We start from the raw sequence: 12,903 nt of genomic DNA, 5'->3' as shown, positions 1-12,903 counted from the left end.
ATACGCCACGACTCGTTTACGTTTCCAATAAACCTATGATGCTGAGTACGAAGTGGCCTCCGCTGTATATCATGAAGATGCCGAATCCCACAGGGAATTGGACAGATAACCAGTCACCATAGAGTACAAGAGTATGTTAGCGAGTATAGACGACGGGTGGTCAAGTGTGCGCTCCCAAATCGCGTTAACCAGTTTGAACGTAGCACTAGATGTTCTCATCATTACCGACAACGGGGAGTCGCCTAACCGAGCCGACCAAACCTTCAATGATGACTAAGTACCTTCAAAACTACTCAAAAACTGATGAGATTACTGTGTATACTGATGGGAGGACTATGAGAAACAATTGTGCTTTCGTCCTGGAACAACGGAGATAGCCTGATATGGTGTAATGAAAATGAGTTACTTGTTTTCAATTTTGAAACACAGTTGGGATGGCAGGAAGTAACCATTACCTGAAGCTGGGATTCAGTCGCTGCAACATTATCTGGTCCGTTCGCATGTCGTGGTGAAAGAAACACTGAGGTTTCTTTGAGCTGATTGTGCGGAACAGCTGAAATGCAGACCGCACCATCATTGCCACCAGAAACCTGAAAATACAAAATGGTTACTCGAAAATTAGTGAGAATGAATCTGCGAACTTATTGATTTATATATAGAAACGGAACACTGTGCTCCTCTGAAAAATAGGTCGGTTATTTCGTGACTTGATTGTCAACAAATAAGTGGTCTTACATAGGAAAGGATAGCAGCACCACATCAGGTAGTCATCGCACGTCGACGGGTTTTGGTAGCTTATATGTAAGGTTTTCCTGAAACTTAGAATCGCTAATGCAATTCTGCGGCACAAAGTAAGAGAACAAATTTCGCACGCACGGTTGGACGACTGAGGGAAGACTCTTGCTTGTTTTACATATTTACCGATGTGTGGATCTGGAAAAACGTGGATGGTTAGCCTGTGTCCTGGCCCTAGACTAAAAGAAACGGAAAAGAAACAAGACCGAAAGGAGGGAAGCCATGCATGCGTTGTTTTACAATTCGTAATAATGCCACTTAGTTTGACACATTTTATTGCGACGCAGGCTCTCGAGATTGCATACAACGACTGTGATGCCTCTTCTGTCCATCCAAAGCCTTCATAAATCATCAGATGAATAGCACTCATGAGACTTGACTGTGGCTGAAGAAACAAATGACAAAAAAACATACGAAAACACAACTATTACACACTACCTGGCGTGCAGACTATAGCAAATCTGATCTTAGCTTCCATAATAGGACCGATTGTCACGCTGTAAGAGTAAATATAACACCTAAGCTCAACGTCACTATCCTCAGGGTGTTAAATTTCACATTCGCACTAAGTATGACGGGTTGCCAGACAGTTGGTTAGTTGGAAATAGAACCAAGCACACCACATTTTTTCACAGGAGCTTGGTGATTAAGTCAGTAAAGAGTAAAGAAGCGCGACCCCCAGTACCTTCAAGTTAGAACGTCCAGATAAATTTCATAAGACTTCTCAGTAGACGTCTTGGAATGGAATGTTTGAAGGTACTGAGTAGTCGTTCAGCTGTAGCACCCTATCGGTGCCTAGCTGCCACGTTACCCGAATGTTGCACGAGGGCTGGGGTACTGTCAGGTTGCCCAAGCCTAGACAGGGGAAGTCGAGAGGCAGAGTTCAGGTTCGAACCACGGACGTTCCGGTCAGTAAGTTCGTGCTCTAAGCACTTGGGTCATCTCGCCATCTGGATGGAGTAGTAAAACATCCATATACAAATATAAACATGACTACAGCGGTGGTTGCGCAGCTGATTGCGTGTCTGGGTTTATTCGTTCCTACACATCAAGAACCATCCGAATAGGTTGCTCGGATCACTAGGATACAAACTTTGACCATTCTGTTATCTTTTCCAATATCATGGTGCATTAGTTCCTCCGTACACTCAGGTGGATCACCCGTAGCTTACACAGGATGAGTATCAAAAAATTTCTCGAAAGCTTTCAAATTTCTAAAAGTACCACAGATATTCCGGAACTTCCTGGTGATTAAAAGAACGAATAGGAACAGAAAACTTCGTGACCAACCATCGCCTCGGTTGACTAACAGTAATCACACGATTCCTCCCAGAGCTACTTTGAAATAGGCATTCACCCTGCATTCACAACACTCTACCAGTATGAAGGGCGAAATGAAAATGAAAATGATGGATGGGCATGGCAGCTATTGTGCGACTGATCCCTTCACTGTCCCGTTATTGCTAGTAACCTGTCCACTATGGGTTGCCTGAAGTACTCTCATGATTTTCGGAAGAAATGACTCAGCCTTGATAGGTGAGCTGATCACACTGTACAGAGTACGGTGGTTTGGTCCGTGTGTGGGATAAATTTCCTCTATGAGCCTCTTTCTCACAAACACGCGAAAGGTTGAAATGAGCCAGGGAAGGTCAAGCAGGGACTTGGCAGGGACGCATGAAAGCTATTATCAAGAAGTTCAAATGTGATGGTCATTGCCTACTCCCTGAATGGGGACCATAGGACTGGACACATTAATGGTTGGAGACATTGACAGATATGGCGCAGTCGCGATAAAAGTCCACTGACACCCGTGTACTCACGCATCAATTGCATCAACTACCGACTCCAATGTGTAGACAACCCTACCAAATCATCGGCAAGCGGCAATCGGAATTGGCACAGGTCTGAAGACAAGTAAGTCTCTTCAAAAATTCGAGTGAGTTCCTTGGGTTGTGAGTGACTTGTACAGTGCCTATATGTAAAGAGGCGTGGCCTTATACTTTTGGGCGCTGAGCAATCACCAGAGGATGGGATGACATCGAGTATCTCATCCAAGAGCACCTGCTCCTTCTCCTCTTCGAGGACCAGAACAACACCATCTGTATATTCCAGATCGACAAGGCGTTCGTCAACGGATGGAGTTTTGAATAGCTCCCAGCGTTCGTTTCGTTACTTTGTCGATCACGAATGGAGGGAGTGGGCACCCCTGACAAAGACCACTTCGTGTACGGAAGCTTTTAGAGAGCCCCACTTATGCTCTCACACTCCCTCAAGTCTGAAAATACAAAGAACTCTTCATTTACAGGGCATTCCTTGCCGGGTGGACATGTAACGAAGAGTATACAGGTTAACTGATTCGAATGCGTCTTTGACGTCCAGGAATACTAAAATTGTGGGTCTCATAGGGCTTGACGTTCGTCCAGCACCTGACGGAGTGTGGAAATTTAGTTAATGCAACCCCTACCACACCCGAATTCCGATTTCTGCTCTCGGGTTAGTGTCTCACGAGCCACCATACGGTGACGGAGGGTAACTGACGCCAAGAGTCTCATTACGACTGTGATCAAGCTGAGACCCCTGTGATTACCACACTCACCACGGGACTCTTGTGAAAATGGGTAATTTCACCGATTCCACCCAGTCACCTGGGACAGTTCCTTTTTCACAGAAGCGTGCCTTCAGATATCTGGCAAGCACAACATCTGAGTATTTAGCTCGCTGGTAAAGGGTACGCAAGGTGTCATAAAACCTGTCTTTGTTGGTGTCAAAGATACAATCAGCTGGGACGTAAGAAGACAAGACGAACAGACAGGAATCAACTTCCAGCTTATGAGACTCCTTCACCGCACAGAAGTGACTATAAACATGTATCCAATCAAGCAACGACCCTAACACCCCGTGGGTTAGGATGATGCCACCCCCATGCATTCTGCCGAATTCATTGGTTTGACTTCAGGTAACCTGGCATGTGAGACTCTGTGAGTGTCACACGGTATATAGCTCAATGAGTCAAGGAGGCACACAAACCGTCACACCATGGTAAAGTCCAGTCTGTTCGTGACAGCAGCGCTTAACGATTGGTACAATGACTACTGTAATCTCCTAACGTGAACTATGCGTTCACTGGATGTATTCATGGCAAACCGTTTGGAAAAATGACACTGAAAAATGGGCTCAAGAAGTATGTGTGGTTAATCATTATTCAGCTGTAGCACCCTTACGGTGCCTAACGGTCATACCACCGGAAAGAAGGATGAGGGTCGGGATAATACCGGGTTGCCCAAGTCTAGACATGGAAAGTCGAAAGGCAGAGATCGGGCTCGAACCACGGACCTTCCGGTCAGTAAATTCGCGCTCTAACCACTGAGCCGTTTCGTAATCAGGCTCTGTAAACTCCTTGGGTCATTTTGATTGAACATGGACATACATCAAAATCAATCAGCCTCCATGCTACCTAAATGAAGCACCAGAGCATAGCCACTGTCAGGTTGTCTCAGCCTAGACAGGAGCAGTCGAGGTGCAGAGGTTGGGTTCGAACCAAGGAACTTCGGGTCAGTAAGTTCGAGCCCTAACCACCGAGCTGTCTCGGCTCGTTGAGACACTTTGGATTTGATCCTTGGTGACTCAAAAAACCGTATCGAAACATTTTTTCTATGGAGACGTGAATAATATAGAGTCAGCTTAACTTGAAAAATTTACATGCTATCCTGATGGCTTAGTGTATCATTAGGACAACTTCAAAAACCACAAAATTCAAAGTAGCCACCATCTCAGTGCAGGACCAGCTATGGCTCAAGGTGCCACTAACGAGGAAGGCTAACTTGACTAGATATGCTAGACGGCCGGTTTCTACATCGACACATTTAACGACAAACTTCAATCTTTCTGAAAGGAACTAATGGAAGGAGTTATATTTCAACATAACCGTACCCTGACTCATCATTTAACGTTCGAAACTACGACTACTCCGGCAACATATCCGATTGCCGGAATGGTCTATCAAGTTAGGATACGTCGCCTACAGAAAGAGTATGTGAATGATCGTGAGGCAGCTATAAAGCAAGAACAAGATTCATAACTTTGTGTGCGAGCTGGCAGCCAGTTTGAGATGTAATGAAGAACTAAAGAAAAGTTGGGGTCAAAGTAATGTTATAACAATGTATTCCAGTTGGATAGAGTGTGGAATTAGGAGTCGTATAACGGGTTATACATAGCCGTCTTCCGCCGCTAATCAACCTTGTGCCGACCTCATGGATTGGCTGTGACGTGTGATTCCTTACAAGAATCGAAACCAACGCTATGAAACACCTCTAGCGCGTGTTTTATTCACACCAACCAAAGTATAAACACTAAACCTCACTGAGAATTAAACTTACCACGAGTAGATCTCCATCGCTATTCAGCGTCCACACATGCACACACCAAACACCGTGACCACGATGGACGCCTGTAATGATCCTCTTCTTTTGCAGCGAGTCCCACGGGTACCATACTATGCGACAATCCTAGAGAAAATGACCCAGAAATAAGTAAAACGGGAGCAGATATGGCAAACGCAGAAACTGCGGACTTGGTTGAAGACAAGATGAATAAAAAAACCGGATAGACCCGTGTATTAAAAAACCGCAACTTTAGAACTCCAGTCAACTATAAGCTATCAAAGATTATCTGGCTCCATGCGTAACCCAGTGAAGTTAACATGTGTGACAGGCAGTACCGACAGAAACTCTATCCCTGGGTTCTGGCTCCGAACCTTGTCAGTCGCACAAACTGGTAACAGCAGAGCATGATTCTGTGCGATGTATTAGGACGACAAGGAGGATGTCTACACCTGATTACTATCTGTGTCTCTTTGTGAAGATGGACGCGTCCACACGACAAGACATCCAACGAGATAACCCCCTTCGGGAGTTTTTTGGGCATACTCTAAATTACAACCGGTACGGCTAGCTTAATTTTGTTTGACACGATAAACCACATATATTGAAAAACGGTTTTATCGATTTTTCAAGTAATCAGGCACATGTAACGGTTTTTTGGGTTTTATGGTTCATGACTCAACGCTCAGCAAAAAGTCTATGGTCATATTGCTGTATTCCATCCGAATACCTGATAGCTCCTTCAAAAACCAGTGCGAAATAATGTCCACCATCAGGTTATGTATTGCACACATCACAAGGTAGGAAACCTAACTGAAGATGCAACTATCGGGTACGTAATTCAGTTCAATGCACAATGGTTGATCGCAAGTGTTTCAACCGACACTGAATCTCAACAGCCAACAACGGGTGGTTGTGAGATCGATGCAGCTCAGTTCATTAGTCAGTTCCGCCGCTTGATGCTTCAGAAGTGTGTACAAATTCGCAGTGTTTTTCATATAGGTATACATAAACCATACGTCGGCCTCCGCACTTAAATCTACATATTTAAACTCACTTATTTCAAAGATTTGCGTATCCTAACAAATCTAACTTATCAGACAGAATGTGGTATCATTCCACCGAGCAAGTAAATTACAAATCTGAGACTTAATAACCCAGCTATCATCAATATTGACGAACCATTTGTTTTCATTTAAAAAGCGTACTACTTGAAGAATGACGAACCTATTGCCGGATCCCCCTTTTCGTAATCTTCCGGCATGTTATGCGTGCTATCTTAGAATACTGCTGATCAATACGGTCGTTTTCCTTTACCACAAAAACGACCGCGCATCGGTCCGATCTATCACACTGAGGATGATCAAATAAAAGCGGTCTTCAAAATGCACAGCTAGGGTACCCGGTAGCAGGTAAATATCTTGATTCACAAAGGTCAAACCTTTGCTCTAACTTGGCAAAAATATGCAAGGTACTCCTAGCCACCAAAGGCATACGCAGACGCAAAAGCAGCTATCGCATTCCGGTTAAGCTAGCCCTGATGAAACTAACTGGGACAAGGCGAATCGGTCTGGTGTGTGGTTGGATCGCATATTATGGACCACCCTAACAGTTCGCTGTCAAAATGCAACATTGCGCCAGCCGTCTATGGAATAACGAGGTCTGATAATGCATGGGAATACAGTGGACTCTCTGAGACACGTTCATTGGCCCCGCTATCTATTGTCCAGCTCAGAAGGATGTCAGGAAGAGTAAACGGCAATTGCATGGGAGTCGGCAAAGCTGGGTATCCCCTACGGATGGAGGATAAAAAATACCTACACAGGACCCATATATACTGAGAAACGTCCGCGGCCATAAAACTCACCTCACCCGAAGCGAGTAGTCCCAAATCGTTTGCAAAAACTCTCCATATTCTGGCCTCAAAAATCACATCTCCGTCGGGACTTCCAGCGACAAGAAGGTTGGATAAAACCCAAGGTCCGAGATAGCGGTCCACGGTGAGTTCCTTCTCCTCAACATCATCCAAAGCTCTGGTCCATATAGCAATACTTCTATCTTCAGCAGCAGACACCAAACGAACGAAGCGGGTTGATGTAGAGTGGACGATAGCGATGGAGAATACAGCGCCCTTCCAGAATGACGAGAGATCAGGTAGGGACTTACCTTCTGGCAGCTCAAAGAAGTATGATGTGAAGTAGTACAAACTGGAGAACTAGAAGAGTTCAAAAAGCGGAATACATGTTGGTCGATTTCTATACATCCAAACGTAGACCCGGTGAAGGAAACACTTTTGAAGCAATCACCCTTCAACCTACAGTCCCCCACAACAGCACCTGAATAGCTTCGTAGACAGGGAAAACACTACAAAACAAGTAAGTCGCCTACCACATGGTTGACTTCACTCTGGAGGTTGTAACCTCACCAATGCGAACAAAACCCTCCTTCATGTGTGTGTTTGTGCGTACTAGAAATATTTCACCATGCGCTGAGAGATAGAAAAAGCAAACAGTGTCCGCTTCCAAAAGGCTGATGGAACAATGTACAATATTGTCGCAACAATATTCCGTCCAGAGTTGCGCGATGTTCTCAAGAGAGGAGTCTGACGCCAAACCCGCATAGAATCGACATCCGCCAACTGCGATTGCAAAATGTGATCCACTGACTTTGACAAGAATAAGCATGAAAAATGGAAACGGCTCACAATTCTTCAATTCCAGATGGTGGATAGTTGTGAACTGACGGAAATGCCATGTATGAATGACACGACCTATCTGACTGTCGTACAGCTGAAGTTGATTTGCTGATCCTATTTAGGGGGAATGTTGGTACAAAGCGCAAAATACCTATCAAGAGTTTAGTTTTCGAAACAAAGTGAACGGCTGTGACAGGACAGTGATGCCACCGAATGGAAAGTGTTTTCGAATTCTGAAAAGGAAATGAAAAGCATGAAACTCCAACTGCGCCAAAGACAAAGAAAAATTGGGACAAAGTAAATAGCGCAAACTTTGGCTATACTAATATACACCTCATCACCACAATAATTGCAATCTGGTTGGTGAGAAAATCCGCTGAAATCAGCTGTATTTGAATCATTCACCAATTCAGTACCAGGTGATTAGAAGCTGTTGTATCGTGGGTGGCCGTCTATTGGTTACGCCTGCACTGAGCCTGCCAGACTACGCGATAGGAAGAAGGCAGAGAATTCGTGACAGAGCTGTATTGTCAGGGCACGTCCTAACACTTCTCCCTTTTGGAGACAAATCGTATGTTCTCAACCTGGGATCTATCTGCAACCGTTTTACTGGAATTCTTCGTTGTTCAGTTCTTCTTTGCAACGGAGATGGGTTGACGCCAATGTTCGACTCTGCTGACTCATTTTCCGGTTGCAGCTCGAACGTTTCGAGGACGTCTAAGGGTAGATTCGTTTTTCTTTCTTGTATCGTATCGGGTCGTATGCAATGACGAATTTAATTAGCATGCCTAATCCACACTGTTCCGCCAACATCTACCTCATAGACGACGTTCCCTCTTCGTCGCAATATAAGCCCCGAACTCCAGTGATTCACTGAGTAGTCACTGACAAGGACGGAGTCTCCACGGCTGAAAATACGTCCAGAGCGACATTTGCCGTTGAATTGTCCTGGTTGGTTTTCATCACCGGTCTCTGATTTTTCGAGGGCGCAATGCATCAAACAATCTCTTCACTAACCTCCCAAACATAAGTTTCGCTGGAGACTTCCCATTAGACGTACTTGGGTTTGGTGTCGTCCGGTACTTGGTTAGGAAAACATGGATGGAATCGTCCGTTGGTCCCTCCCCTCGAGATTTCAACAGTGCTTATTTAAAAGTATCCACAAATCTCTCGGCTTGGCCATTTGATTGAGGGTGGTACGGCGATGACCGGATATGCGTCAGCGTGTTCCGAAAACAGAAATAATTAAAAAGAGCTGAAATGAACTGCGTACCATTGTCCGTCACTATTGTATCAGGTAACCCGAAACAGCTGAGTACTCTCTGCAGTCTGGCAATGGTAGCTTCGGTAGATGCCTTGCGCATGCAAAAAACTTCCGGCCACTTCGTGAAGGCGTCAACGATTATCAGATAATACAGACCGTCGATTGGACCCGCAAAGTCCATGTGCAGCCGTTGCCATGGTGCCTCAGGCGTAGGCCAATCGTGTGGTTCACATCGTGCAGGATTCTTGACAACTTAAATGTATCGGGGACAAGTTCGGCAATAGTCTTCCATATCCTTGTCCATGCCGGGCCAATAAACGTAGCTTCTGGCCAACGATTTCATTCGGCTCACTCCTGGGTGGCCATTGTGGAACTGTTTGACTACTCGTTGTCGGAGGACCTCTGGTTCAATCACCTCAGCAAACATTAGGCAACCATCAACTATTGATAGCGCTTGCTGACTATTAGCGTACTGACAAACCTTTGGGTCGAGGCTCTTTCTGGGCCGGCCAAGTCAAATGAATTTCATGACTTTCTGCAGCACATAGTCGCGTTTGGTGGCCTCCTGAATCGTAGCTATGGTTATTGGAAGGGCTCGGACAGCGTCGGTGATAATGCGCTTGATGTCTGAGTCAACCTTAACAGTTGCGATCACTGTCTTCAACAATCGCACTGAGATCCAATGTGTCGCGATAGAGCACCTGCCTGTCCGAAAGAGGTGGTTGTTTGATACTAAATCAGAAAATCGTATCCTAGGAGAGTAGTGGCCCACCGCTGCAATCGGTTAGCTGTGTATGCGGGTATGCCATTCTTAGATCCGAATATACTCAGAAGAGGTTTGTGATTAGTCAGCAGAGTGAAACGTCGACCGTAGATAAATTTATGAAACTTCTGCACTGCAAAGATAAGGACTTAGGCTTCTTTTTCAATCTGACTATAGTTCCTTTCGGCTGGAGTGAGTGAACGAGCCACATGCGCGATTGCTTTCGCCGATCCATCAGAAAAAATATGCGATATCACGGCACCAATACCGTAACTGGATGCAGCCGCTGCCACTACAAGTGGCAGTTTATGATCGAAATGCGTGAGAAGTAGGTTTAAAACGAGCAATTCTTTGATTCTTTCAAAAGACCGTTGACACTGTGGTCCATGTCCATTTGGCATCTTTAACCAACAACCGATTAAGTGGGGCCCTTGTGCGATGGGGTTCCGGTAAGAAAGCACCGTAATGACTAACCAGACCCAAGAAAGAACGTAAAGTCGGTATGTCGGACGGCGGCGGCATCGTCTTGATTGCTGCTACATTGTCTGGATCGGGCCGTCGACCAGAATGGTCAAGGTAGCTGATTTTCGACATGGTGACGATACACTTTTCAGGGCGGACTCGGAAACCATATTCACCAAGACGTGTGAGAACCTCATCCAGTTTGACATAGAGGTCCTTTTCATCTGACCCAGCTACGATACTACCATCTAAGTAAGCCGCGGTACCTGGTATATCAGTCAACATTGTGTCCATGAGCTACTGAGGAATAGTGAGAGCAGTCTTCACTCCAAAAGAAAGACGGCTATATTGAAACAGTCCTTTGTGGGTATTAATGGTCAACAGCTGCTTAGACTCGAATGCGACTGGAACTTGTAGGTAGGCAATTGCTAAATCAAGCTTTGCGAAGCATTTACCCCCGTTTAGTTTCGCGAACAAGTCTTCAGATACTGGTAGAGGGAACTGATGTGCCACCAGAGCAGCATTTAACCCTGTTGAGAAATCAGCACACAGCCGGATGGACCCGTTTGCCTTTGGAACGACAATGGGCGCCGTCCAAGATGAGTAATTAACCGGCTCGATTACACCAGCTGCTTGAAGCTTGTTCAATTCTTGTTCTACAAGAGTCGTTGCTGCATAGGGGATCGGACGTTTTGGGCGGAAAACAGGTTGCGATCCTGGCTTTAACGTTAGAACAGCGGTGAACTTAGTGCACAGACCGAGGCCGTCAGCAAACACGCTCGAATGCTTCTTCCAAAAAGAGTCGGGCGGTTTCTGAACTATATTCGGTTTTGTCGCCTGTGTTTTGTAGCATATATTATTGAGTGGCCTGTCCAAAAGATTCAGCTTGTCAATCTAATCTAATCCTAACAACCCAGGATGATCGGAAACATGACAAATGCCACTAACGATAATATCGTCAAAGGTAATAGAACAACAGAACTCACCACAGAGTTTCAGTAAACTTCCAGATGCATTGCGTGCAACTTGTTTGGTTCTGCTTAATGCTGGGCTGCCAAGTAGCTTCCACGTTCTTTTTGAGATGATCGTGATGTCTGATGCCGTGTCCAGCTGGAGACGAACAGGTGTGCTGTTAATACGCATTGATACGTATTTCCTCCTGTTTACGTGTGGGCGTTGATGAGTGGCCAGAAATACGTGAGCTTTGAGAAGCTTGGAATAGGAAGTTCTGGTTCGAAAATGCCTCTTGGGTGCTTGCCTTTTCTCGCCGTGACACCGGTCTTCTTTGTGTCCAATACGGGAGCACCTGCTGCAGCGGTGTCTTCTGAGCGGACAAAAATTGACGAAATGCCACTCACTACATTTCCAGCATGCCGAAGGTGGCTTCTTGTCACCCTGACGGACAGTATGCTTCTGAATCGCACGGACAGCATTCCTGGGACCATTTTCTTGTACCATGATAGTATGACGCTTCAAATTCACCATGCGTTGGCATTCCGACTTAATATTCTGTAACGTGACGTCTGAGTTCTGCTCAATCTTGCTGAAGATTATTGTTATGTCTGCGTCTTCAGGAGACGTCAACCTGCACGCAAATATAGGACATTTGAACTCATCCTCTGTCATGCTTCGGAGTTTGAATCGTTCACACTCCTTGTTGACTTTGCCCGCGTACGTAACCCAGTCTTCAGCGGCCTTTTTACTCAAATTCATACAGTGAAATTGACGGCTGAACAAGGAAGACTGTTCTCCGAGATTGACGATAAAACAGCAACGGTTTCATCGAAGGTCAGGTCAATTGTTTCTCGTGGCAAAATATACTTCGTAAAGCGTTCATGTTCGGCCACTCCAATTTTCCTGATCAACTGTCTTGCTTTCCAAGAAGCTTCTCTGTTTCTCAGATCCAATCTGAAAAAGTCTTCCTGCTTGTTGAACCAAGAATCAAAAGTTATGCATGAGATCGGACCGAACTGGAATTCAGGAATGGCGTTGAGTATCATGTCGACCACTGAAGTGGACGGCTCAAGTCTGGCTAATCGGCTTCTGTAGTGACAATTTTTCAGTAAGTGTCTCGATGAGCTTCAGCTGCGCCAGCTCAAACTGTTTTGCTGGCTGTTTGAGGAGATACTGCATCTGTTCAAGTGAAATTGCCATTGTGTACACCCGTCTGCTAGTGTTGTATCGTAAGTGGCCGTCCATTGGTTACGCCTGCACTGGGCCTGCAAGACTACGCGATAGGGAGAAGACAGAGAATTCGGGACATGTATTGTCAGGGCGCGTCCTGATAGAAGCAAAATACGACCGAAAGGTGTTTTGTGCAGTAATCGGGCGTGGTGGGGTGAATGCTGAACTCCTTATGTTGAAAGCTTGTTCTCGAGGAACTGATCGACGCAAAAGTTAGTGTATACTCTCGGGTGACCTCTTTTCAGAGGGGCATCTTGGAAGAAATTACTACAAGTTAGAATGTCACTAAGGCGGGCTGTTTGTTCCGAAGGTATTGCAGCTGCCTCCCCCCCCCCCCCCCCACCCCCCCCCCCCCCGACCC

General features: G+C 45.6%; 1 protein-coding gene across 1 annotated transcript in view; it reads right to left on the bottom strand.

Annotated features, from left to right (window-relative positions):
• T265_08226 (hypothetical protein) overlaps positions 1-8,866 on the bottom strand; it is a gene marked incomplete at both ends in the record, with an annotated part of 36,933 nt that extends 28,067 nt beyond the window's left edge. Inside the window, 8 exons of the mRNA XM_009173969.1 lie at positions 456-590; positions 5,172-5,300; positions 7,042-7,305; positions 7,341-7,518; positions 7,563-7,983; positions 8,021-8,102; positions 8,417-8,606; positions 8,667-8,866. Coding sequence (XP_009172233.1) covers positions 456-590; positions 5,172-5,300; positions 7,042-7,305; positions 7,341-7,518; positions 7,563-7,983; positions 8,021-8,102; positions 8,417-8,606; positions 8,667-8,866 — 1,599 coding nt within the window. The remainder of the gene's footprint in view (positions 1-455; positions 591-5,171; positions 5,301-7,041; positions 7,306-7,340; positions 7,519-7,562; positions 7,984-8,020; positions 8,103-8,416; positions 8,607-8,666) is intronic.
• Between the last annotated feature and the right edge of the window lie 4,037 nt (positions 8,867-12,903).

Source organism: Opisthorchis viverrini, assembly GCF_000715545.1.
Source record: "Opisthorchis viverrini unplaced genomic scaffold opera_v5_207, whole genome shotgun sequence".
Lineage (NCBI taxonomy): Eukaryota > Metazoa > Platyhelminthes > Trematoda > Opisthorchiida > Opisthorchiidae > Opisthorchis > Opisthorchis viverrini.
This window is presented reverse-complemented; position numbering and strand designations above follow the sequence as displayed.